Source organism: Carettochelys insculpta, chromosome 3 (assembly GCF_033958435.1).
Source record: "Carettochelys insculpta isolate YL-2023 chromosome 3, ASM3395843v1, whole genome shotgun sequence".
NCBI lineage: Eukaryota > Metazoa > Chordata > Testudines > Carettochelyidae > Carettochelys > Carettochelys insculpta.
The window spans coordinates 123510223-123536705 of record NC_134139.1 but is presented as its reverse complement, the minus strand read 5'-3'; the positions used below and the strand labels follow the sequence as shown (position 1 = coordinate 123536705).

The 26483-nt window shown below is 40.2% G+C and overlaps 1 protein-coding gene across 2 annotated transcripts in view; it reads right to left on the bottom strand.

Annotated features, from left to right (window-relative positions):
• REV3L (REV3 like, DNA directed polymerase zeta catalytic subunit) overlaps nucleotides 1–26483 on the bottom strand; it is a 219577-nt gene that overhangs the window by 76006 nt on the left and 117088 nt on the right. For both annotated transcript variants that reach the window (XR_012645066.1, XM_074990718.1), the window contains exons 6-11: nucleotides 14449–14543; nucleotides 13704–13808; nucleotides 8022–8106; nucleotides 7766–7914; nucleotides 7089–7214; nucleotides 2311–2545 (exon numbers count right to left, since the gene is read on the bottom strand). Coding sequence is in view for 1 of the 2 variants with exons in the window: in XM_074990718.1 (XP_074846819.1) it covers nucleotides 2311–2545; nucleotides 7089–7214; nucleotides 7766–7914; nucleotides 8022–8106; nucleotides 13704–13808; nucleotides 14449–14543 (795 nt within the window). In the remaining variant the exon portion in view is untranslated. The remainder of the gene's footprint in view (nucleotides 1–2310; nucleotides 2546–7088; nucleotides 7215–7765; nucleotides 7915–8021; nucleotides 8107–13703; nucleotides 13809–14448; nucleotides 14544–26483) is intronic.

Sequence of the window (26483 nt, the reverse complement as noted above, 5' to 3'; positions counted from 1 at the left end):
ATAATTATTGGCACACTCAATGAGGTATAAGGCATGAATGGTCATGGAGACTGAACTTAATTTTATTTCTAGTCCTCACCAGAACATTATGTGGAAGACTGTATTGTCAATGCTTATGATACATGTATTAATTAATGGCTTTTTTTTGTTTTTTTAAATAAAGCCACTAAGGCTACCAAACCAGTATTTTCCCAGACCCGAAAAAGAGGTCTGTGTAGCTCAAGAACTTATTTCTTTCATCAAAAGAAGTTGGTCCAATAAAAGATATTACACCTCACCCACATTTCCTCTCTAATATCCTGGGATATTAATAAGTACTAGCATAAGTACGAGTATAAGACAAAAAAAAGATGGGGGTGGGGAAAAAGAGTCACAAACATTAAGACAGACACAGGGGGAGGGGAAATGGGAAAAATCAGAAAATAAACAACTCAAAAGCCCTATGTTAGAGAGTTTTTTTCCCTTGAAAATACAGTGGGACTGAAATGAAGAAGTTGTAGCTTAATTATATGAAATGCTATCTTGGTGGCTTCAAAACAGAAGAAAAGAAAAAATGATGACAAGCAACTTAAATTTTTATGAAAAAAAGGGATACAAAACTTACTAAAAAACCTTTTAAAATTAATGTTATATACCAGAATGGCACTATGGGTTACTAGCCTGAAAAAAGTTAAATCTGTCCACTGAATCTTTTTTTTTGGTACTAATATAACAAAGTTAAATATTTTGGATAAAAATCTTTCCTTATTTTGGATATCACTAATTTCCATTTTCCTTCTGACAATACTTTGAAGGAGCAAAAAAGCATTTGTGTCTAAAAAGTATGGGAACTGGTAGTCAGGTATTCCAAGTTTTATTCCCTTCCCTACTACAGTTGTCCTGCATGATGATAAGAAAAATCACACTCTCTTCAAGCCTCAATTCTTCCATCTTAAGGAGGGCCACATCCTCCATGACTGAACTGACCTTGTCAACTCTGGCCCTCCTCTTGACTGGGACTCCCTCCTTTTCATGATCCTATAAATTTAGGCCCTCCTCTAGACCCACTCATGCATCTGACGAAGCAGATCTTTGCCCACGAAAGCGTATGCTCCAAAATATCTGTTATAGTCTAGAAGGTGCCACAGGACTTTTTGCTGATCTTAAAAATAGGGATCTTAATTATTTCCTACCTCAGAAGATAGTTGTTAGAATTACTATATTAACGTTTAAGAAGTGTTTTGAGTTTCTTGAATGGAACTCAAACACTCAAAGGCCTGACCAGGACTTGGGTGGGAAAATGCTGGCTATAATTTCCTTTAGGAAGCAAAATAGGTCAATACAAGGTGCTCCCAGAGTCCCTTACCTTAAAAGGATCTGACTACTGCTGGTAGTCCAAAAAAGAAGTGTGAACCTTAAGATTTAATCACTGACCCCAAGATGTACGGCAACACATGGTGCTACTGCTGGACTGCCAGGTCAGTCTTTGCAAATGTATTTCCTAAACATTCACTCCAGATACATCAAATGTCAAACCTACATAGTACGGCTCTAAAGACGGATTATAAAGGAAAGAACGACAGATCAGAAACACAGAGGCTACATCTACACTTACAAAAAACTTTGAAATGGCCATGCTAATGGACAAATCAAAGAATATTAATGAGGGACAAATGAATATTCAGCGCCTCATTAGCATGCCACCAGCCTGCCGCAGTTTGCTTGCCCACAACTCATCTACATGCTGGTTCTCGAAAGGACTCTGACAACATCGAAATCTCCTTATTCCCATTAGCTGAGTAAGAATAAAGAATAGGAATAAGGGGATTTTGATGTTGGCAGTATACTTTCAAAAAGGACCTCCATGTAGATGAGGCATGGGCGAGTGAACCACAGCACTTTTGAAGTGCTGTGGCTGGTGTCATGCTAATGAGGTGCTAAATAGTCATTCTTTGATTTAGCCATTAGCATGGCCATTTTGAAGTTTTTTGTAAGTGTAGACACAGCCAGAAAGAGGAAAAACCTACCTTAAAACAGGTTCTCGAAAGCAAGATTAGAGGCTTGGCTAAAAAAAAAAACCCACATATAAAACTGATTATCAAGTTCCACTGCTTTAAGAGCCACAACTAGCCTGAGATCTGCCTGAAGCGCTCAATACTAAATAGGAGTCCCTTCTGTACGTCAAAAGTAGTATGAGAGTATTTAAACTCACTTCACTTCAGAGTTGCTCATTCATAGGATTCGAAGCCATGAAGAAATATATTTGGGAAAAAGCATAAACTTTTCTTTAAAACAAGAGGAAAAAGCCATTCTTCCATGTTAAATACACACCTTGTTGCTCCGTGTTCTTCAATGCTGCTGTCCCATCTTTGGGACATTAGCAAACTGAGTTCCATCTCCTCCTTTTCAATTTGTGGTTCATTTTCTTCATCATCACTGTTCTGAAGGTTTCTATAGCTTCCAAGAGAATGATTCTGAGATAATTTCCTGTGGCCTCCCATTTGATAGCTGTCATCCTCCAAGCCAGCCAACAGGTGTATCATGGCCTGATCAGAAATACTGTCCACTGCAAAAAAGCCCACACAAGTTTTTTCCTACATTTTACCTGTAAATAATTTTTTTAAATTTCTAATAAAATAGCTTCAGAATACAGTTCCCAACAATTTTTAATCAACTAATTAGGCAGTAATGGCAATTAGAGGAAACAAATTACAGCTCTTCTCTCAGCCACCTTATTTTCCAGTTCCCCATTTTACATCATCCTCCCTGCCTGACAGGCTTCAATCCTGCCAGCCTTATACCTGTTCCTTAGATTCCTTCCCTCCTGCTCCAATTCTACTAAGTTCACTCTCATCAATACTCCTTTCTCGCCAGTTTCTTCTGCCTTCTCACACTTGGCAAATGCTTCATTTCTGTAGCTGAAGCCAACTTTTTTTGTCTCTCCTCTAAAGTGGCTTTAACTCTCTTGCCTAGTCAATTCCCATGCCACCAACTGCAGAGATCTGTTTTCTACTATTTGCCATTAATCCCACAAGCTATTCCCTTGATCTCATTCTTCTTTCTCTCCTTCCATCCCTTGTTTTCCTTCTTATCCCATACCTTTAAATGTTCTTACACCTTTGGATGTTCTCTGCCTTCAACCACAGAATCATAAAAATGTAAAGCTAGAAGGAATCTCTAGAGGTCACCTAGTCCAGCCCTCCACACTGTGGCAAATAGTAGTATACCTAAGACCACACCTGTCAGGTGTTGTCTAACCAACCATTCTAAACTCACAACGACTGGGATTCTACTACCTCTCTTGATAACCTATTGTAGCCAGACAGAATCCCCCTGCTGTACTCCATCTTGCCCCTCTTAGGTGCCTCAGAGCACAAAGGACAAAAGGAAACAGCACAGTCTTTGATGCCTGGAAGCAGAGATGTGCTAATCTCAAGTACAGTCTTTGATGCCTCAGAGTACAGATGTGACGCCTCATCATGATCCTGGACAGAAGAATTACATAGATAAGAGGGTTAACAGGCCAGCCGATGACCACAGGGCCTCAAACTGCCCTTGGCTGGTACGCCTACACATCGTCCCAGGAGAGGAATCTCATGCCCATACAAAAAGAATGTCCTGTCTTAATGATTTAGTTATCTCTGTCTTACAAGTGTAAATTAAGTTGCAACTCCCTTGTAAGAGCTGGCGTCACAAAGGCGAACCAGTACGATTGGCATCTTTAGATAAGGAAGGGTTTACGTGACCCAAGGGGTATAAAGATGGGTCCGGCAGTCCACTCTAATTGAGCTCCAATCACCTGAACCTGCCAGTCGGGTAAGGTCATTGCCTCCCGAGGTCCCAGGGGACGCCCGCCTCGTACTCTTCTTCCTGAAGGACTGAGTGAAAGACGCTGGCTACGCCAGAGTCAGAGAACGCAGGGGTGAGAATTATACCTGCAGTGTACTTTTGTGCACATTTAATAGTAAGAGCTCTGTAAGCTAAGGTGTTTTGTCCTTAAATGTGTAACTTGCATTTGTAATCTAATTGGTATGCCATATGTATCATCCTACTAGTAGTTAAGATGATAGAGCAATAACCTTGTAACCGCTAAGATTCTTATTTCTGCCTTTTAATAAATAGTAACCATTTAAGCTTCAGCCTGACTCCTTCCAGTTACTGTAAGTCGGCCGAACACAAACAAAGAACCCTACCTGGTTTGGCTACATTAGCATGGTCAGTGGTAAGGTGCAGTAAAAGCTGAGCGCTGAGTCATGTCGCCTCCATGGGACAGACTCCTGGGGTACCTGTCAGCCACCCTGGTTGCCCGCTGCATCTAGCAGTTAAAGATTCAGGTGAATCTCTAGGGCATCCGTCAGCCACCTTGGCTGCCCGCTGCGAAGGGACTGCAGGTCCTAGCAGTTAAAGACTCAGATGTAATAAGGCTCACAGACCACTCATTACCCAGCCATCGGCTAACAGAATCTACATCCTTAACTGTTCCTATAGTGCCAGTTTTGGGACAAAATAAAACCACTTCAGTGAGAAATAAAGGACTTTTTGTGACAAAGTTAAAATGAAAAAGTATCAGCGTGGATTCTGCCATTCGTTATATCACCACAACTGGCCTCCTCCAGTATCCCACAGTGCCTGCCTTGACTGCTCTGCACACTGTTTTCAACTCATTTGCTCTGCAGGCATGTGCCCTTCCCTTTAAAGCTTCATGAAATTCTGATAGCTCAGCTTGCTTTGGGAACAAATAGCAAATCCATAATGTAGAGCTCTGGGTCTCCTGCACTACAAAAAGAGGCAGGCAGGCAGGCAGGCAGTGGGAGTGAGTGAGTGAGTGAGTGAGTGTGTGTGTGTGTGAGAGAGAGAGAGAGAGAGAGAGAGAGAGATGGGTCTCCTGCACTACAAAAAGAGGCAGGCAGGCAGGCAGGCAGTGGGAGTGAGTGAGTGAGTGAGTGAGTGAGTGAGTGAGTGAGTGAGTGAGTGTGTGTGTGTGTGTGTGTGTGTGTGTGTGTGTGTGTGTGTGTGTGTGAGAGAGAGAGAGAGAGAGAGAGAGAGAGAGAGAGAGAGAGAGAGAGAGGAACTGCTGTGCTGTGCAGAGTCAGGAAGGGAGATGGGGACTGATGTTGGAGGTGTCTCCTCCTACTACCTAAGAATTAGTTGCTTTCAGAGACTGAAACAGCATGCCAACATAATCACTCTCCGCAACACACATACTCTCTCACATACAACCCCGGCGCTGTTTCAATCTCTCCCTCTGTCCCACTCCCCACTAATCCCTGTCACTCCCTTCCTTCCCACTTCATTTGAAAATCAGTTGGCAATCCAGTAGAATCCCATGGAACAATGGGATTGAGCAACCTGCCTCAGGTGTCACTGTACCTGCCCCACCTGCACTGCTTTACGCTGATGTAGGGGATACTAGTGTGCATGCACTCTGCCAACACAAAAGCAGTTTAGTTAAAGGATTTTAAAGTGGCACAACTTTTGGTGACAAAACTTTACAGTATAAACATAGCCATAGCCTTCTTTGCAGCTGCACCACTTTGTTGATTCATATGCAGTTTGGATCCACTATAACACCCAGCTCCTTTTTAGCAATACTACCATCTGGCCCGTTATTTCCTATTATTTATAGCTGTGCATCTGATTTCATTCTTACTCAATGCTTTGCAGATGTCTGTATTGAATTTCATTTTGTTAATTTCACTTCAAATTCCTCTAATTCAGGGTTTCCCAAATTGTGTCCCCTGGAGCACTGGTGTTCCACATGATGTGAATAGGTGTTCAATGAAAAAATTTGAATGTTTTTCCTTCTAAAATATTAAATATGAAATTATATGTGTATCAAAAATAATAAGGTATTTGAATTGTATTTAGATTGTAGGGTATACTAATATTTATAATGAATTTGGAATAGTATAATTGTTGTTATGCGCCTCATGCCAAAACAATCAGCATTGCTTTGGATTGTTTCAACACAAACTGTGTTCAGAGAAAGCAGGTGATGCTGCACCTGATATGAGGATCCAACTCTCCAGCATAATTTCTAATGTTAAGCAGATTTGTGATCAAAAGATGCAAAAACACTTCCAATTTAATAAAACTATCCAATGTTACTTATTTTTATTTTCCAGTAGTTTTCTGCAAGAAAAACAAGTATATAAAAACACAAAATTTAAAAACATAACTAATCTGTTTTGCATTTCTTTTTCATAAAAATACTCTTAAGCTTTAAGGAAGGACAAACTTTGTCCTTTCTGTTTTTGTACAAAAGAATGACACTAGCCATCCTTCTTTCAGCTGTTTTGTTTTGGGTTTGTATTTAATTTTTATATAAGTAATTATAGGATTGCTAATCATCCTTCTATTAGAAAAACATGAGTTGTTCATTCAAATATTTTTCTCTTGTTAATTTTTGTTCTTTGTAAAATAAAAGACATCTAAAACCTAAATAGTTTAGATCAACTTCTGAGCATTACCTGCAGCAATTTTTCAGTATTACCCATCCTGGCAATCAGCATGTATGTGTTCCATCAACATATTCCAAGCCTAAAAGTGTTCTGCGGCCAAATTAGTTTGGAAAACATCATGTCCAATTCATCAAGGTCCTTTTATATCCACTTATATTGGGGGGAAAAAACCTGACCTCTCCATCACTTATCTTTCTGACCATCAGCCTCCAACACCTCTAGGGATCTGGCCTGTTAAAGCAGCCCATGAAGAACAGCGGGCACAAAATAGGCAAAGGAGAGAATGCACAGGTCAGCCAGACCCCTTTTTTCTCTGACCCAAATTTTGGGTCTCCAAAATCTATTTAAGCATCCCAAAACTCTTAGCAACACATGAATTAGGAACTCCTCTCAGCACCTTTAGTTTGTTGACCTGGAAGATGGCAGCTTGGATTAGACCAGCAACAGCAGCAGAGCAGTCTATACAAATCAACTGGATTGGTGAGTGATTACAGAAAGTGATACTGAAAGACAACATTCTAAACTGCAAACTGCTTCAGACAAGAAATGTGTCTTCCTCTGTGTTTGACACAGTATTAAATATGCTCAGGGAATGCAATGGTTGCCAACAAAAAAAGAATGTACTATTAATGTCTTGATTATACTCACTGAAAACAGTAGTTTGATTCAGTCTCTGAGACAGTGGATGAAAATTCTGACTATTTTCCATGATGTTTAAAATTGCTTCTTCATTAATAAATGCATCCTCTTCTTTATTCGTATAGTTATTAGGTTCTTTAAAAAAAATCACATGAAACTCAAAAGGAATAATATTACATGAATGTTTCAATATGAAAGCAAAACAACTTTAAAAAATCAGTTTGTGGCTATTAACCATTCAAGTATTTACAAATTATTGTGTAACACTTATAAAGTTTCTGTGGTTCTCACAACTATAACAATTTTGATCCACAAAATGTCTTTGTGGTGATTCAAATCCTCACATATTGGGGTCAGATTTTGTGACTTGTTTCACATTATTTGCGCTGCTCAGAGAGCACAAAAAAAAACCCCTAGCTCCCCAGTCAGGTGTATTACTGACAGTGAGTGGACTCAAGTGCATGTAGAGAGATGGCACAGCTGGCTCCTAAGGAACCCTGTTGTAGGGTTTGCTTTAATGGAGTTACACACTAAAGTAAGGAAAATATTGTTCAGTTTAGGAAGTCTATAGCCAAGAGCCAAATTCTGCTCCAGTTAGTCATATAGTAGCTTCAATAGCCCAAATACGAAGATGTGTAAGGCAAACAGGATTTGTCTCTTAAAATAACGTAACTGAAAATACTCACCTGTGTCCAGCTTCTTATCTTTGTGCACTTCCACCATATTGGCAGGTGAACATGGAACTGCTTTAGGAGAAAGAACCTCTGAATGTAGAGTTAACTCAGCAGAGAACTCCTCTGATCCATTACTGTAATCCACTGATCCTGACAATGTTCTATTTAATTAAAAAAAATAAAAAACAAACAAACAAAAAAACCTTTAAAATGACTATTCATGTTAGCCCAAAAGGTTATAAATCATGGAAAATGGGTGATCACTTACACAGAGAAGTCATTTTGCTTGAGGATTTCCTTAAGTCTCTTTTGAAAGATTTTTTCACTCTCTGTTGTTGGCACAAATCCACGATCTTTAAGATTTAAAAAAAAAAAATGCTGTTATTTGGAGGTGTTATTCTGATTTATTGACACAAACTGACTTGTGTAGGACTGCTAGGTTGATCACATATTAGCAACTGACTAAATAATCATTTGAAAAAATATATTTGCTTATAATCAGTTCAAATTTGAGTATGACAACAGTGACTAGAAGCCAAAGAAAAAGAGCACAATAATTTCCAATGCAGCCATTACCCATAGGGGAATTCTGCACCATTACACACATGCAAAATTAAGGAGCCACGCATATCTTTTATTTGTTTGCACAGAAAAAAGTTTTGCCAGAAAGTTGCAGCAGTTCTGCAGTTTTCCCCACCAGAAGATGATGATGTGGTGTTAAAACAGAGCAGCTTCCTCCCTCTCCCTTTGTCCCAGCAAAAAATAACTCTAGATGGGACAGTGGGTGCAGTTATGCCTTTTTGTATACTGGAAAGCATTGTGGCACTACAACAGAGCAACAGCTCCAAACCATCTAGGACTGAGAGCCTGCCTTCCTCAAAAGTCTGTTCAGCCAAGTGAGGAGACAGAGGTTATGGCATGGCAAGCTGCTAGTTCTGGCCTACAGAACCCTCAGCCAGTTCCCCACCTGCTCTGCCCGCATTCTGCATGCAAAAAAGCCAGCTGCTGAGTTCCGTGAACACTTTGAGTCTGGGGGAGGGGGAAGAGGCTTCTCATACTGCCCCCACACTCAGGAAAATCTTGCAGTTTACACTGGCAGTTCCTGGCCAACAGGAGCTGCCTGTTTGCAAGACACGTAGCATGTGAAATACCCTTCCCCCAATCCCACAGCCTTCAGTTTATAGCCACACATAGTCCCTGCAGCTGCTCTGAGCACGTTGGGGGAATGGAAGGCAATAACCCTAGCTAAGAAACCTGCTGGGGTGCTGACAGGGAGTTGCCCAGGTAAGTGCCTCCAAGCCAGAGGCTGTCTCTGGCATCCCAGCCCTTCCCTCCCCCTCATCCCTCTGCCCTCTTTCTTGCATCCCTACCCCACGTATCACAAACCCTCGGCACCCCTGCTTCTGCAACCACACCCCTTCCCAGACCCTGAAATCCCCTCTCACACTCCTGGTCCAGGTCACAGGCACCCTCCCAGACCCTGTACTTCCCTCCTACACCCCTACCCCAGGTCAGAATTCTCCCCTGAACTCATACAACCTTCTGGACCTAATTCATCCGAGGCTTCTGAGGGAGTTGGCGTATGTCTTTGTCAAGCCCTTGGCCATTATCTTTGAAAAGTCATGGAGATCAGGAAAGATTCCGGATGACTGGAAAAAGGCAAATGTAGTGCCCATCTTTAAAAAAGGGAAGAAGGATGATCCAGGGAACTATAGGCCGGTCAGTCTTACATCAGTCCCTAGAAAAATCATGGAGGGGCTCCTCAAGGAAGTCATTTTGAGGCACTTGGAGGAGGGGAAGTGATCAGGAATAGTCAGCATGAATTCATGAAGGGCAAGTCATGCCTGACCAATCTGATTAGTTTCTGCGATGAGATAATTCGCTCTGTGGATAGGGGAAAAATCAATGGATGTGATTTATCTTGACTTTAGCAAAGCTTTTGATACAGTCTCCCATAATACTCTTGTCAGCAAGTTAAAGGAATGTGGATTGGATAAATGGATGGTGAGATCGATAGACAGCTGGCTAGAAGGTCGGGCCCAGCGGGTAGTGATCAACGGCTCGATGTTGAGATGGCAGTCCGTTTCTGGTGGAGTGCCCCAAGGTTTGGTTCTGGGTCCTGTTCTGTTCAACATATTTATCAATGACCTGGATGAGGGGGTGGATTGCACCCTCAGCAAGTTTGCAGATGACACTAAGTTAGCGGGAGAGGTAGATATGCTGGAGGGTAGGGATAGGGTCCAGAGTGACCTAGACAAATTGGAAGACTGGGCTGCAAGAAATCTGATGAGGTTCAATAAGGACAAGTGCAGAGTCCTGCACTTGGGCTGGAAGAATCCCAAGCATTGTTACAGGCTGGGGTCTGACTGGCTCAGTAGTAGTTCTGCAGAACAGGACTGGGGAGTTGTAGTGGATGAGAAGCTGGACATGAGTTAACAGTGTGCCATTGTAGCCAAGAAGGCTAATGGCATATTAGGTTGCATCAAGAGGAGCGTTGCCAGTAGATCCAGAGAAGTGATTATTCCTCTTTATTCGGCTTTGGTGAGGCCGCATCTGGAGTACTGTGTCCAGTTCTGGGCCCCCAATTATAGGAAGGATGTGGATACACCGGAGAGGGTCCAGTGGACGGCAACCAAAATAATTAGGGGGCTGGAGCATATGACCTATGAAGAAAGGTTGAGGGAATTGGGACTGCTTAGTCTGCAGAAGAGAAGACTGAAGCGGGACTTGGTAACAGCCTTCAACTTACTGAAGGGAGGTTGCAAAGAGGCTGGAGAGAGGCTGTTCACAGTGGTCACGGATGGCAGAACCCGGAACAATGGTCTCAAGTTGAGGTTGGGAAGGTCCAGGTTGAACATTAGGAATAACTTTTTCACTAGGAGGGTGGTGAAGCATTGGAATGGTCTACCCAGGGAAGTAAAGGAGTCTCCATCCCTGGAGGTGTTTAAGTCTCATCTCGACACAGCCCTGGCTGGGCTGATTGGATGGGTTTGGTCCTGCTTAGGGCAGGGGGCTGGACTTGATGGCTTTTGTAGGTCTCTTCCAGGTCTATTGTTCTATGATTCTATGATCCCAATCTCTTTCCCCTAGCCACAACTCCCTCCTTCACCCCAACTCCATCCTGTGCCCGAATCCCTTACCCAAGTTCCCTTCTGCACCAACCTTTGTCTCAAATCCCCACCTCCTCCATTAATATAATGTAAGAGAGCAGCCCTTGACCACTTACCAAATTCTTGGTGTGCTCCCCACCAACAAAAATTATTGCTAACCCCTGTGCAATGGAGAGACAGACAGTATGGGATCGCTGTAGGTTCAGATATGGCTCACAAGGGCTAGTGGGAGGGGAGAGACTGGGGCAGGGACTGAAGAGTAGTGGAGGCACAGGACCACAGGTAGGAGGGATGTGACGGGCCACATGGTGACAGGGAAGGGAGTACAAGCCACATGGGTATGAGATGAATGGGTATCTGAGGGGGATGGAAAGAAATATGTGGACAAGGAGTACAAGGACACATAGGGGCAGAGGCAAATGTGCCTGCCTGAATGGGAGAGGCAAGGGATCAGCCATGGTTTGCACAGGAGAAGCTCCCTAACAATCTCTCTCCAAAAAACCTGTTCCAAACTTTTCCCCACTCATATCCAACAATCCTCCAAGTTCATACCCAGGGCCCTTACCAGCAATTACTTCCCACTCCCTCAGCTCCTTATTACAACCAAGTCCCCTAAGCTTTTACACTGCTTCTGCGGGGTGCAAGAAATACAGTTTTGTCTTACAGTTTAAATTATTACTCAGAGTTCTGTATTAATATATATATAGTAAGGAATCTATCTGTCAAAAAAGAAAATCCTAAATTTTTACTGTTGTTCGTATTGTTACAGATGTACTTTCTCACAAGTATTTTGAAATAAATGACCAAAAATAACTAAATAATGGTGTGATTTATATAATCTATGAAGAACTAAAATGATTAGGGAAACAAAGATACTGTCCTAGCAAATGCCATGCATTCAGCTTTGAAATAAAGATCATACAGCTGTTACTAACACTATACAGAGAAATACTTTTAACAGGTACTATTTGTAGGAAAAACTGTTTTGTATTTTTAAATGAAGTACATCTCAACTAGGGTAATTCTCCATTGGCCATATTCTCCAAGTTTACAGTTACACATCATCAGCATTGTCACAGTGTAGCAGATAATTTGAGCCTCCATTTCTCTCATTATAATAGTTCTAAAACATCACCTCCTAGAGCTATAGGGCTCTTTTCAATGTACATGTATACATAGGAAATATGTGCCAAACATACATAACTTTGGAATTTTCACCAGTTAAGCCTCCCTGCAGTTTTTAAATAAGTAATATTAATTGTTTAAAAGGGCTGTCAAAATTAAATGATAAGTAAGAACCACAAAGTCATTCTCCTTTAATTGAGGCCATTAAGGACTTTTAAACAGGCAACTTGAAAATGTTTGTTTGGAAGATGACTCTCTTTTTAGATGAGACACACATACACAAAAAGGAAAGATAGGAATACTAATAACTATCTCTAAAGTAGATTAGACATAGATGTTTTTCATTATACAATCCCCCACACCAAAAGAAAGAAAAAAAATTACAATTGCAAAGTCATGTACTCAAAAGTTAGGAAATGCTAGAATTAATAACAAGAAGGTTGTTCACGCAACCTTAATTTGAACCCCTCATGTGTATGCATTACAGTACAGTCTTTAATCACATCATAACTTTTTTTCCTATAGAAACCCCGACTCATTTAATAAACAGGTTGGAATTCTGAATTCAACTGAACTCTGAACATGATTATTTTTATCTTCCTCATTCCACAGGTGGTCCCATGCATTGTTTAACATGTCATCCAAACCCGGCACTCAATGCAAAATTATTAATTTTGTCATAAGCTTTTCTACAGTGCTTTTGCCCTTCTATCTTAGCTCTTTAATATATTCATGAAGCTTCCTTCCCAACACCATGTGAGGTCAGGTGGCATTACTGTCTATGTTTTAAACAGAGGGAACTGAACTCAGAAATTAAAACCAACATTATAAATATTTCTACTAATCTTTGGTGCCCACTTTGAGAAGTCCATGACCTAATTTTCTGTGTATTTACCATTACAATACTTTATATGCTCAGAGAACAACTCCCATAGACCTCAGTTGCAACTGTGAGTATTCAACAACTCTGCAAATCAGACCTTGTGTGTCTGAAGTCAGGCACCCAGAAGATGAGAAGTACAATTAATGGCCCTCTATAATAATGTTCATGTATGTGACTTGCCCTTTATCACATATGGCCTATATGACAGAGGCAGCTACGGAATCCATTCCTCCAGGGCAGCATTCAGTTGCCAAAACCATGAGACAGTCCCCTTCTCTTCTTGCAGTCTCGTATCTCATTCAAACACCTCAAAACTTCTGCAAAAAGGGACAGGGATTCTACAAAAAACAGTCTCAAACACTACATAACCCTGATTAATTTCAATTTTCCCTGTGTGATTAATTTTTAACATGACCAACACAATGTATTAGCCTTGTTCTGAGAAACAACTATACTTCACCAAAAATATCAGTCTTAGGCTGGGCCTAGGAAAACATCAGTCCAAATGGGCTGACAACAATATAAGCAACTGAATACACGGTATTATAAAACGGAAAGTGTCAGGCAGCCTTAACTTTATTATACACTGCATAGACAACCAACCTGTTCTGTGTAAAATACATTCTGTTGAATTAACATTTTCAGTCACGTTTTCATAGTTTAAATTAAAAATATAATCCAAGCATTGGATAATGCGCTTTCAATAAAAGGGAAACAAGAAGTCTTAAAAAAATCTAAAACTTGATACATTAACTTCAGCTCTGTATCCTACTCACTTCTCCTATAAAAATGTTCCACAGACAAATTGCACAACATTGTACACTTCGTTTACCTTGTGAATCAGATGGACTAATCTGAGAAGATTCATTCTTCTCTCTCCTGCGCTGCTTCTCATCTTCCCATATAGCCTGCAAACCAGGGTTCCTGCCAATCTGGGCTGGAAAATGCCAGAAGACATCGAGGAAAGGTTGTCAGGGCATAGAAACAAATTCCTTTAATAATTCTGACAATGACATATTTTTCTACTAATAGCTTTTGCCACATCAGTCCCCTGCTGTTCACTGCAAGTCATCCCTTGCCTAGACGTATTAGTATAATGTAAAGTTCTGGCCTAACTCCCCTATTTATTTCCTTGTAACCCTAGCTTTTGAAGACTCTTACTACTAAGTGTGTGGACAAAAAGACAGCTTCTTTTGGCATGTATGCCAATGTTAATTCAAAGGTCATCAAGCAAGAAGTGGAAGAAAAAAAAACCCTGGAATTTTACATTCCCCTCTCCCTTAAAAAAAAAAACAAACAGGCCAAAAATGCCTCCTGAGCCCCATTACCAAGATTCCCTACTAGTTGTGGGATGTTTGGCTATTCTTGTGATCACCTGCTTTGTCCTCTAATTTCTGTTTTATACGTCTTTTTTATCATAAAGTACTGCTGCAGATAATGAGAATATCTGAGAACTTCATTATTTATATTGCATGCAGTATATCAGGGTCTAAGGTTCATTGTGCTAGGCACTATAAAAACATGACAATATAAATCCTTTCCCTGTAGAGCACTATGCAGAATAATTAGCAATTCACCTTCAACATCCAATCGATTTAAAATATCAGCAGCAACTGCATCCACCTCCAATTCGCAGGTACTCTGTGGTTCAACACCTTCTAATATTAAAGAGCTGCAATGAAATAAATATCACACTATCAAACAGGTTAATTTTATAATGATTATTCTTGTGAAAGTTTTAAAATAAAACTCTCTTTCCTGGTGTGGCAAGCAAAATACTTGCAGGGAAAAATAAATATGCTAATTCAGTCCACACAACTATCAATTACTATTGTCTTTCATTATGAGCTTTTAAATCAACATACGTGTACCTATTTCTAATTTGAAGACAATCAGGTCTACAAATACAGATGCCATGTTCGGGAAGGAAGCGGAGGATGGAAGCGAAGATGTCACTTCTAAAACACTGTAGCAGTGATACATTTAAGTGGATTTCAAATGTCAAAATAACTGAGCATACAGTTGAACAGAATTTGCTTTTAACAGAATATTCTTCCTGCTAATTCCCTTCTGGGCTACAAAGGTCACCATTGTAGAATAGAAGGTAGCTTCTTTTCATATGCAGATTATTTGGCAGTGGAGCAGACAATAAGCAGCTCTCATTTTGTCACCTTTCATCTAGAGCAGGGGCAGGCAATAATTTTTGATGAGGAGGCCACTCCAAGATTTTGCTAAGTGATCAAAGGCTGCACTTTTCTATGTAGAAGGTGCGGAGTCTGGGTTGGAGGTTGGGTGCAGAAGAGTGCTCTAGGTAACAGACTGGGGTGCAGGACAGAGTGTGGGTTCTGAGATGGTGTTTGGTTGAAGGGGGTTGTCACCTAGGGAAGGGTATTGGGGCAGAGGAGGATTTTGACTTGGGGGAGGGATGTAGGAGTGGGTGCAGAGTCTGAGAGGGAGTTGTGACCTGGGGTCAGGGGAGGAGGGTGAAGAGGGTTGCTGTGGTGACCTCAAGCAAAGGATTTGTGTTCAGGGTCTTGGAGAGGATATGGGTGCAGGAGACAATTCTGTCCTGGGGGAGAGATGTAGGAGAAGTGCAGTGTCTGCGAGTGAGTTGGGATGCAGTGCCAGAAGCAGACTTTGGCTAGGAGGTGTTTATCTAAGCAGCCGCTGGCCAGCATCACCCCAAGTCAGGCTTTCTTGCCTGCCAGCAGCCCCAGTCCATTGGCTGTTCCATTTTGCCTTCATTGCCTGCACTGCTCCTGCCCCCCCCGCCCCCCAAGAAAATCTCTCAGCTCTCACTGGCCAGTTTCCATCCAATATGAGTGGAGAGATTTTGCTGTGGGCAAGGTCAGCACCCGAAGCTCTCCCCTCTCCACAGACAAAGGTCCAGCCACAGGCCAAGTTAAAAGGCTTAGTGGGCTGGATCTAGCCCGCCCCGCGCCTCTGTCATCAGTTTGGACAGAATCCATGTTGCTGTAATCTAGGACCTGGAAAGGAATTAGCAGAAAGAAAGTTCACTTTCTTGGCAACAATTCTGTACTGAAAAAAAATACATAGGGACTGGTTCAGCATTTTCCATTAAATGTAAAGAAAAACAATGCAAAAGATGGCTTACTCTCCAAACCCCATATAAATAAATTCTTTGTCTCGGTAATAACAACAGAGAGAAAGCTGTGCTAGTCTATATACTATCAAAACAAAAAAGCAGTCCAGTAGCACTTTAAAGACTAACAAAATAATTTACTAGGTGATGGGCTTTCATGGGACAGACCCACTTCTTCTGATCATAGCTATACCAGAACAGACCAATATTTAAAGCACAGAGAACCAAAAATAGTAATCAAGGTTGACAAATCAGAAAAATATTATCAAGGTGAGCAAATCAGAGAGTAGATGGGCAGAAAGTGGTAGGGGAAGTCAAGAATTAGATTAAGCCAATTATGCAAAAGAGCCCCTATAGTGACCCAGAAAATTCCCATCCCGGTTCAAACCATGTGTTAATGTGTCGAATTTGAATATAAAAGAGAGTTCACAGCCTCTCTTTCCAATCTGTTGTGAAAATTTCTCTTCAGTAAGACGCAAACCTTCATGCCATTATCAGAAAGGCCCACTCCATTAAAATGCTGACTGACCGGTTTGTGGATCAGGAGAATTTTTATGTCTGTTTTGTGCCCATTAATTCTTTGTCTAAGAGAGTTTGAAGTCTGTCCAATATTCAAAGCATCTGGGCATTGTTGGCACATGATGGCACATATGATGTTAGCTGAGGAACATGAGAATGTGCCGGTGATTCTGTGAATAACCTGGTTAGGTCCAGAGATGGTCTCTGCAGAATAGCTATGTGGACAAAGCTGGAAACGGGCCAACAATCACAGTCGATACCGCAGGAACACCAGTCCTGGAACTTTTGTTTGCAACAAAGCCCGTTGCCAGCTGCTTTGCCTTTTGGAAGAGAGGGGCTGAACTCTCCTTCAAGCTTGAACCTTTGCCCTGCCAGTGACTAAGGCAGATACCTGAGTCTGCCAATTGACCATCACCAGCAGCTGATAAAGAGAGAGGGGAAGGATCAGTGACTCTGTGAAGAGTGGCACTGGGGAGCCAGAGACTGGTGCCCTAAGCAGGAACAATCCCACACCAGAGGAATTACTGCTTGGGAGACTGCATAGGCAATAGTGGTCTGTGCTGTGGTGATCCATGGGAGGAGGCCTGATGGTACTGTGGGCATGCAGATCAGCATTGTGACTCAGGTGTACTGTGCAATGCAGGCAGGTATTTTGTCATTAAGGACCAGACTTCTAACCAGGGACCAAGACTGAAGTGATGAGGACCAGCATCTATGGTCCGGGCATTGTGTACATGCCACAATTTTAAGGGGAGGTCTCAATCAGCTTGCCCACAGATGCTGGGGCTTTGGCTGGATTTGTCACTTGACATGGCATCTGTGGTACTGGTTAAACTGCTTGGTCTTTGGCCGTCAGACCCGCTTCGGGCATGGAGTACCATACTAAGGGACTTTCAGGAGTTGCTGGTGGGTCTCAAGCTGCACCAAGAGGTCCAATGGTAGTGGTACTCTCAAGTAGCTCCAGGGTAGATATGTGGCCTGACACTAGTGGTCTGCCTGAAGCCTCTCTTTTCTGCAGTGTCAGTGAGTCCACAGCCTCCATGGTGAAGGCCCTTAAGTGGACATCCCAGTCCTGAGTTTGTGACTGAAAGGTTTTGCAGATCCTACTCATCCTTTCTGTGAGACTCCCCAAAACACTTTAAACTGCTTTTACTGGGGGTTAGTAATGGGTATCAGCCAGCTGCATGATAAACATTGCTTAAATCTAGCAGAATAGTGAAGCCCTGCTCAGTAGTGAAGTCCCAGCTGCAATTCTAACTCCCAAACTACGACTAACACTTAAATTAAAGGCATAAGTACCTATCATCTAACAATAAAGGAACCAATGGGTTGTAAGAACTGCTAACTTGCAATGCAAGACAAGGCACTCCAACCAACAGTAATGGGTCAGAAGAAAGAACTGAAAGGTCCTAAGTTAGGCAGCATCTAACATACCAGCAGCATTCAAGGATGTGCTACAGCTGACGCTATGGCTACCACTAAGGGAAAAATATGCTAAGACTATGCACGTGGCTTGCACAAATGCGCATGAACAAGTAATACAGTTACCTAAAATTTTTTTTTGAGATTTCAGCTACATGTGACGTTTATCTAGCAATTACAGAAGTGCTCTACATTTTCCCTTTAAACAGAGTGAAATAGAAATTGCAGGTCTGTAACTTCTTGTTTCAAATACAGAATTCCTAATGGTGCTGAAAAGGATGTCTTCCACACTTAAGGTCCATATCAGACTTCAGCATAATTGTTGATATCATCACTTTAACAATGCTACAATGTTAAAGATAAAAGTAATGAATGTAACATTTTCCTTCATTAATTTCACTAATATTTTAAAATGAAATGTAAATGAATTTTCACCATTTTACCTAAATTTTTGTCATGCTGATATGAGTATCAGTATCTTTTCTTATGTGGCTACTATGGATGCTAATTAACAAGTTATACTGTAGCATTCAAGATTAATGTTTCCCCACTGGATTTTTATATGAGTTGTAGTAAGTATAGCAGGACTATCAGTCTTTTCAGAACTTTGTAAATTAAATGCAACAGTCAAGTTGCCACAGATCTGTTTATTTGGTAGAAGATGAATAAAATGAAGAGGAGTGAGGAGAGACTTCCTGTGGTTTACCTAGACTTAACATCAGCGTATGCAATCCAGTTTATTCTTTCATGTTACGGTGGTTTAAATATCAAAGAAAAAAAGAGTGCTTTATTGCAATCAAATGATTTACAGTCTTCTGATTGTTAAATTATTTTAAAAGATGGAGACAGATACTTGATTGTCATACTGCCAGCATCAAAAGGGGTCTGTTTTCATTCAGCTCATTGTTGCTAATGGAAGGGGCAAAAATAATTGTTAAAAAATCTTTCCCACCTATTCTGGGATGTTGCAACTCTGAATTTTAAATTATCCCCCAATTCTATATTTAAAGTTATATGTTTTGATTATTGTGCGCATATTCTTTCAAAGCTACATATAGTAGTCAACATTTTGGTTAAGGCAAAATACAGCAGGGTCTCAACATTCGTGAGGGTTCCATATTGAGAACCCTCAAAAATGCTGCAGCTTGCGAATATGATGCCCGGCTGCCAGCACTCTTGTCCGGGGCCCTGGAGAAGCAGCAGCTGCTGGTGCTCCTGCCCAGAGCCCTCGGGGAAATGGCAGCTGCCGGCACTCCTGCCTGGGGAAGCGGAAGCTGCCAGCACTCCTGCCCGGGGCCCCAGGGAAATGGTGGCTGCTGGCACTCCTGCCCAGGGCCCCAGGGAAGTGGCTGCTCATGAATAATTCACAGATTATGAGACCCTACTGTACATCATACAGCTCTTCTAATCAGGCTGACTTTATAATCAGATATAGAAATATCCCTCATCAAAGGCTCTTAAGCAAAGTAAACACTCATGGGAAAAAAGAAAAGGTCCCCTCATGGAACAATAACTGCTTAAAAGATAGAAAACAAAATGCAGGAATAAATGCTCAGTTTTCAGAATGGGGAGAAGTAAATAGTTGTGTCCCGCAGGCACCTGTACTGGGATCAATACTCTGACATTCATAAATGATCTGGAAAAAAGTGTAAACAGTGAATGGAAAATTTGCAGATGATACAAAATTACTCAGGATAGTTAAGTCCAAAGCTGAGGACTGTGAAGGGTTACAAGAGGTCTCAGAAAACCAGGTTACTGTGCAATAAAATGGCTGAAGAAATTAAATGCTGATAAATGCACTTTGGAAAATATAATCCGAACTAAACATACATGATGGGGTCTACATTAGTTGCTACTACTGAAGGAAGAAACCTTGGGGTCCTTGTGAATAGTTTTCTAAAAATATCCACTCAGGATGCACTGGCAGTAAAAAAGCTAAGAGAATGTAGAAACATTAGGAAAATGACAGATAAGACAAAAAATATAATGCCACTATATAATTCCATGGAACATCCACACCTTGAATACCGAATGCAGCTCTCATTGCTCCACCTCAAAATAAAGGTTTAGTAGAAATGGAAAAATGCACAAAGGGCAAAGAAAATGATTAAGGGCATAGAATAACTTTTATATGAAGAGAGATTAAAAAGACGGACTGATCATTTTAGACAAGAAATGACTAAGGAGGGACATGATGGAGGTCTGTAATATCATGAAAGGTTCTGCAGAGCATGAACAGGAAAGTGTTACTTACCCCTTCACATAATAAGCCAGGAATCACACAATTAAATTAATAGGCAGTAGGTTTAAAACAAACAAAAGGAAGTTGTTTTTTTCCCTCCTCACAATGCACAGTCAACTTGTGGCATCTGTTGCCAGAAGATGTTGTGAAGGTCAAAATCATAGCAGTATTCAAAAAAAGAATTAAGTTCATGGAGGATAGGTCCATCCATGGCTATTAGCTAAGACAGTAACGGATGTAATCCCATGCTCTGGGTGTCAGAAGGTGAGAGACTGGATACCAGAGAATGGATCACTTAATAACTGTCTTGTTCTGGTCATTGCCTCTGAAGCATCAGGCACTGGCCACCACTGTTGGATGACAGCATACTGAACTAGCTAGACTGCAGCCCTGATCAAATATGGCCATTTTTATGTTCATGTTAATAAGACATACTTTCACTTGAAGGGCTAAGCACACTTTTTTGCAAGACCTGTTATACATGCAATCACTAGATGGTGAACCAAAGTAGGTCATTTATCACATTACCACTAACCCAGTAAACTGGCTATGAAATCTTTTGTCAGATAAATTTAAATGTGTGGGTAGAAGTGCTTCTTGGAATCTGAGTGTAACTCTCTAAGAAAATAATTAATACAATTGCCGCTACAGAAAAAGAACAGGAATTTCAAATTTAAGATTGATGCTCTGTCCTTAACTTGGGTTAATGGCAGGAAAGGCCCTTCAGAGTTCATAATGACGCAGAAAAGGCAGAATCAATCAATAAATATTATTGTTCTGTAATTAGAAAGAAGCTGGATGATGTATATCAACTTACAGTGATAAATGTTTCCCATTCCAAAAGTAACTAGGAAGCATGCTAATCAGAAAATGCTGAGGTTACACATTTTAAAATATGGAGAACTGAAAAACTTACACCAAGAGGTTTAAAAAGTGACTGGATAGCACATTTATCCATTGATGTTGATATTTAACGAATTTTAGAATACTTAAGTAGCTCCAGAGAGTTGGAAAAGCCTAGTATTTTGCCAACTTTTAATAGGCGTAAACAGGATACCTTGTATAACCAGGATGGATGATTTATATCAGAGTGAATAAATCATTTATTTTAATCATGAGTTCAAACAGGAAGCAGAAGGCCTTGATTCACATCATTGGTTTAAAACTTGTTTCACATTCACAGTTTTTAATTAGTTTTCTAAAGAAGTGAGAGTCTCATTGGTTGGCAAGGATGCAGGCATGCTGATTTGCCACAAATATAGTCTAAACACCTTTATTAAACAATTATGTAGTTTAACATACTTTTATTCAGACTCAATTTTTAAACCTTTTTATTATTCTAAAAATGGTCAACGGGGATTTCTTTTTACTTGTGATTTGTGTCAAGTTCTTTTTGAAAACTGAAACATACAAATGCACAAAACAATATTTAAATAAAAACTATCATAATGTGCTGGATACATAAAAAAGTTTATCAAAACATATTTTACTTTTAAAGCTAACATTTCTTAAACAATTGAGGTAACATATGTAGTTAATTTACTGAACTGCAGATACAGAGTGCTATGAGAGCCTCAACTGAGAGACTGTTCTTCATTGCCATTGCCATGTTTCCTGTTGGCAAAAAAGTGTCTTCTCCCTTAGTATATAAGATAAAAATTTGAAGTAGGCCATGATATTGCTAAGAACCACTGTTCCAAAATGGAGTCTGGTAAGTCCCCCCCAACCCCAGCCATCTGGGGAGGGCATCCCAGTTGATGTACAAGTCCCGAGGCAGCCACATTCTGGGAAGGGACTCTGTGGGGAGGGGAACTGGACTATAGTTAAAGAGTTACTGACACAATTCTTTCACTAACTTTTGCTTCGATCCTGTATTGCCCACTTGCTTTGACTCTGTAGAGATAACATGAGTGATCATGTCCCTATGAAGATTACATCAGGATGCCAGACAAGACATCACTGCTCTACCCATCAGTGTATTACAGACGAGATATCACTTTATACATCGATGTTGGGGACTGCATTCTTCAAAAGGACTTGTTGTTTGTAGATAAAATGTTCTGTAAACTGTGCACAGAAATTCTTTGTAACTCCCAGATTGTTTGTTAATTCACATGGATTGCTCATTGATTGGTCATTGATTATGCTCATTTCCTTACTGTCTGCTCCTATCCTTTCCTCTGTCTATCAGATCTATATATAACCAATCACAACTTGATGCCTGTCAGGGCATTCTGAAACTCAACCAAGTTCAGAATCACTCTGCCAGCTGGTTGTAATAAACCTTTGTTGCTTCACATACAGTATCCAGACTTTATTCCAACAAGTAAAAGTGAAGTCTTTGAAACAAAAAAAAGACAGTTCTCTGTTCTGTAACTGTTCTTCAACATGTGTCCATTCCACATTAGGCACACGAGCTGATCACATTCACTGGTGCTGGAAGATTTTCCCCCTGGAGTGGCACCAATATGGCACAGTATAAAGAGGTGCCACACACTCCTTCAGTCCTCAGTACTAATTATCTAGGCTAAGCAACATGTTCCACATTATATTTAGCTGTTATAGTCAAAGTACCTTTCCTAGACCTGAAGAACAGCTCTGTTTAACTAGAAAGCATCTCTCTCTCATGTATGGCAGCTGAGCTAATAAAAGATATTGTCTCACCTACCTTGTCTTCCTAATATCGGGAACCAACATCATTGCATAAAAGCTATTTAGCACATCAGCAAACTGTGGTTCCAGCTAACCACTCAGCTAATGGCTTCCACCAGTTCAATGACTGGACTCTACAAAACTGTGACAGAAAATGTATTGTTTGGGGTTTTTTATTTAATTTAACATATTTTAATAAATTATTGTGTGGAGTTTAGGCCTTAATACAGGTTATCATCATTTCAAAATTAATTTTAAATAGATTTTTGAAAAGAAAAATGCAATTATTTGAATTTAAACAAAATTTAAAAGTAATGAATTTTTATCATTCCTGTGAGTAATGATAGGCTCATTAGCTTGACATTAATCTCAAGAAAAGCATGGAAAAATTGATAAGATATGTAGTCAGTAAAGAATTTCAGGTTGGCAGAATAATTCATGACAATCAATGCAGTTTAATGGAAAATATGTCTCACCAGACAAACCTGATATCACTTTCTGAAATTGTAAAGTTGGCCAAAAATCATTTATTTAGACTTCTTGAAGGCATTTGATTTACTACTTAAAAAACTAAAAGCATACAAAAATCAATGCAGTGCAAATTAAATTTATTTTGACTGGTTAAGTGAAATTGATTGGAACAAGGTACATAGAAATGTTTTGGATTCACTATCACTTAAAGTCTTTAAATCAGGCATGTCCAACCCGCAGCCCGCATGCGGCCCTGGACAGCTAGTAATGCGGCCCCACAAGATCGTAAACTTTTATTATGTGATTTATATACATTAACTATATTATATATTTTATATGAGGCCCCAGACAATTCCTCTTCACTCAGTGCGGCCCAGGCAACCCAAAAGGTTGGACACCCATGCTTTAAATCAAGACTGGATGGCTTCCTATATAGATATACTTCAGTTCAACCACAGTTTCTGTGTTTGATGTAGCTATCACATGATAAAATTCTGTAACTTGTATTATGCAGGCCACAAGAGATGATTGTAATATTCCCTTTAGATCTTAAACTCTATGAACCTGTGTGAAGAATAGAAGGTTTGACCTTATTATGGATTTTTGTGGCTGTTTCCATCAGAAGAATTTTTAAATGGAAAAATTTGCTATTTACCTTCATGCCACTCTGGGTGCTCAAAATAACTCAGTAATCCCTGTCCAACTGAGATTCCCAATGAGAGTCTTGGGAAGAAGGAATATAAAGAACTAACAGTAAATGGTAAACCAAGTTGAGATGAACAGTTTCAGTTTCCAAATATTTTAAACTTTAAAATGACAGCCTGGTGCTGCATGTTACACCATAAGGGAGCCAAAATTCATATAGTTAGCAGAGAGTTTGTTACAGACAGAAGATAAGCAACAGCTAAATCTTCAGAATTCCATGATGAATCTAGGTTGCCTTCTGTGCCTCAATTTTATTTAAGCATGACTTTCTAGTCTAAAGCAGTGGCTATGTATCACAGACCATGGCATTTCCATCTTTTCTATACTTCAGTGTATGTTCTAGGGATGTAAAATCCCATTTAATTAGTTAACCGGTTAAACATTAAGTTTTACTGGTTAACGGATTAAATGGAGGGTGGGAGCCGATGAGGCTCCATCCCCCATAGTCTAACTGTAACCAGTAAGCCTCACCTGTTTAGGGTGAGGCTTACCAGTTAACCTTTAACTTCCCTAGTATGCGCATAGATAAAGGAGAGCACCCTAACTTTAATGGGATACTAAAAGCTTTATACTATCCTCACAAATAAATCCCATTCAACATACCTGGATCAGTCTGTGATTATCTGGACTGACACAAGATTATCACAATTTATATTAAACTCAAAGCTGTAAAACAATTTTCCAGATACTTACACTTCCAGAAAAATTAGAAGTCCAGGGACAATTGTTATTTATCTATTATCATCCACACACACAGCCAGCAGCAAGGACTGAAAATGCTCGCTGATCACTCATTCAGAACCACTGCTTAGAAAACTTCATTAGGTATTGAAGCATACATAATGGATTGGCAAACTTTTTCCAGTTACAGTAGGTTGTGAAATATTGGATCCTAACATATTTCTGCATCTTCTATTTCCATTTCTCTTTTTCAAAATGTACAGCATTGTTGGCTGCCAGTTAAATTAAGCTTCAATATATTAACATTTTAAAGAGAGGATGCGTGTCTTTGCACTAGTTCCCCTGGCATAAAGTCTAAAGGTTTCTCAAGTCTATTGCTGCTGTGACTGTACACAATTCCTGCTTCCATAAGAAACATTACAACAGTGCACCTAAATTAAGTGGAGAATATATCTAACTATTCTTTTCTCTCCAAATCTCTCCACATTACACAAATAGGACTTTGTAGTAACTTATTCTTCATGAGGCATCAACAGAAGCATGAGCCTCAAAGCATCCCCTCAAATGACACTAGTCTTCTGTCACAGTTCCCACATCTACCAAATACTAACTTAAAATCTTGTTGAAAAACTGTTACGTTTCAGTAGATGACATTCCATAACAATTTTTCAGCATCTTTAGCAATATCCATCCTTTAAAATAAAATTATTCTGATCAATACAGTGTGAAAGACATAACTTTTCTGAAATAAGTTGAACATCTCTAATCTGGAACTCTCTTGTCTGGCAGACAAACATTTGTCACATGGGCAGCCAAGTTTTCCGAGGTCCTATAAAATTTGTTTATGGCCACCAGTTCTGGCTCTCAGTGTTCTGTGCTGTTATTTAGTGCTAAATTACCCTTAAATTTCTTCTAAGAGCCCAGTAAGCAGTGAAAGTGTTGGTAATGCTGCTAGACAATATTGACTAGCTGTGGTTCTGGCAAATTCTCTGGTTTGGCACTGGACAGGCCAGATGAGAAATTCTACCTGTAATAAACTTCCACAAAACCCTGGAATTTGAGATTAATGTTTTACCACTGTTTGAAATCTAGGTGTCTATATATTTTAAAATGGCATACAGTTTTAGCAGTAACAATAATCAGGATAGATAGTGTCCATGATAATTTGAAGGGGAGGCTAATTTATGATAGAGACCAGTGTGACACTGTTTAATCTCTCTCAAACTATCAGAACTAGAAAGTTAAAAACTAGTTGTGTAAAGCAGCACTTCTCAGCCAGGAGTGGGGAAATGGCAAAATGAAGGGAAATAAGGGAAAAGCAAAACCTGTAATATCTTCATTGGGTTCACATATTATGCCCTCTGTTGTCAGTTGGAGACATTATTATAGCAAACAGTTCTGCTTTAAAACTAAAGAAAGAAATTTGTTCCACCAGCATGAGGAGTACTTTGGAAAAACTACATCTGGAGCAGAGAATTCACCTTTTTTTGGCCATTTGTAGACTTCTGATAGCTGAAGCCCCCCATGTTTTAAATGCCACATTTCTTGGACAGACTGACTGATGATTAAAACCAGGAACTACTTCATTTCATTTTCCTGTGGCTCAGAAAATGTGAAGAGCTTCGAGACGCCTTTCCAATCAATTCGCCAAATTTCTGGAAGAAATGAGGTTCTCTCTCGTGCCAGCTACAAATCAGGACTGTCAGTTCCCTGGGTTCCTGAAGTTCGGATTCCTCTGTAACCTTCTTGAAGGTATCCCACTTGGGCCTGAGGGTTCTAACAGTCAGCTTTCTTCAGACAGGTTCCCACAGTCCTCT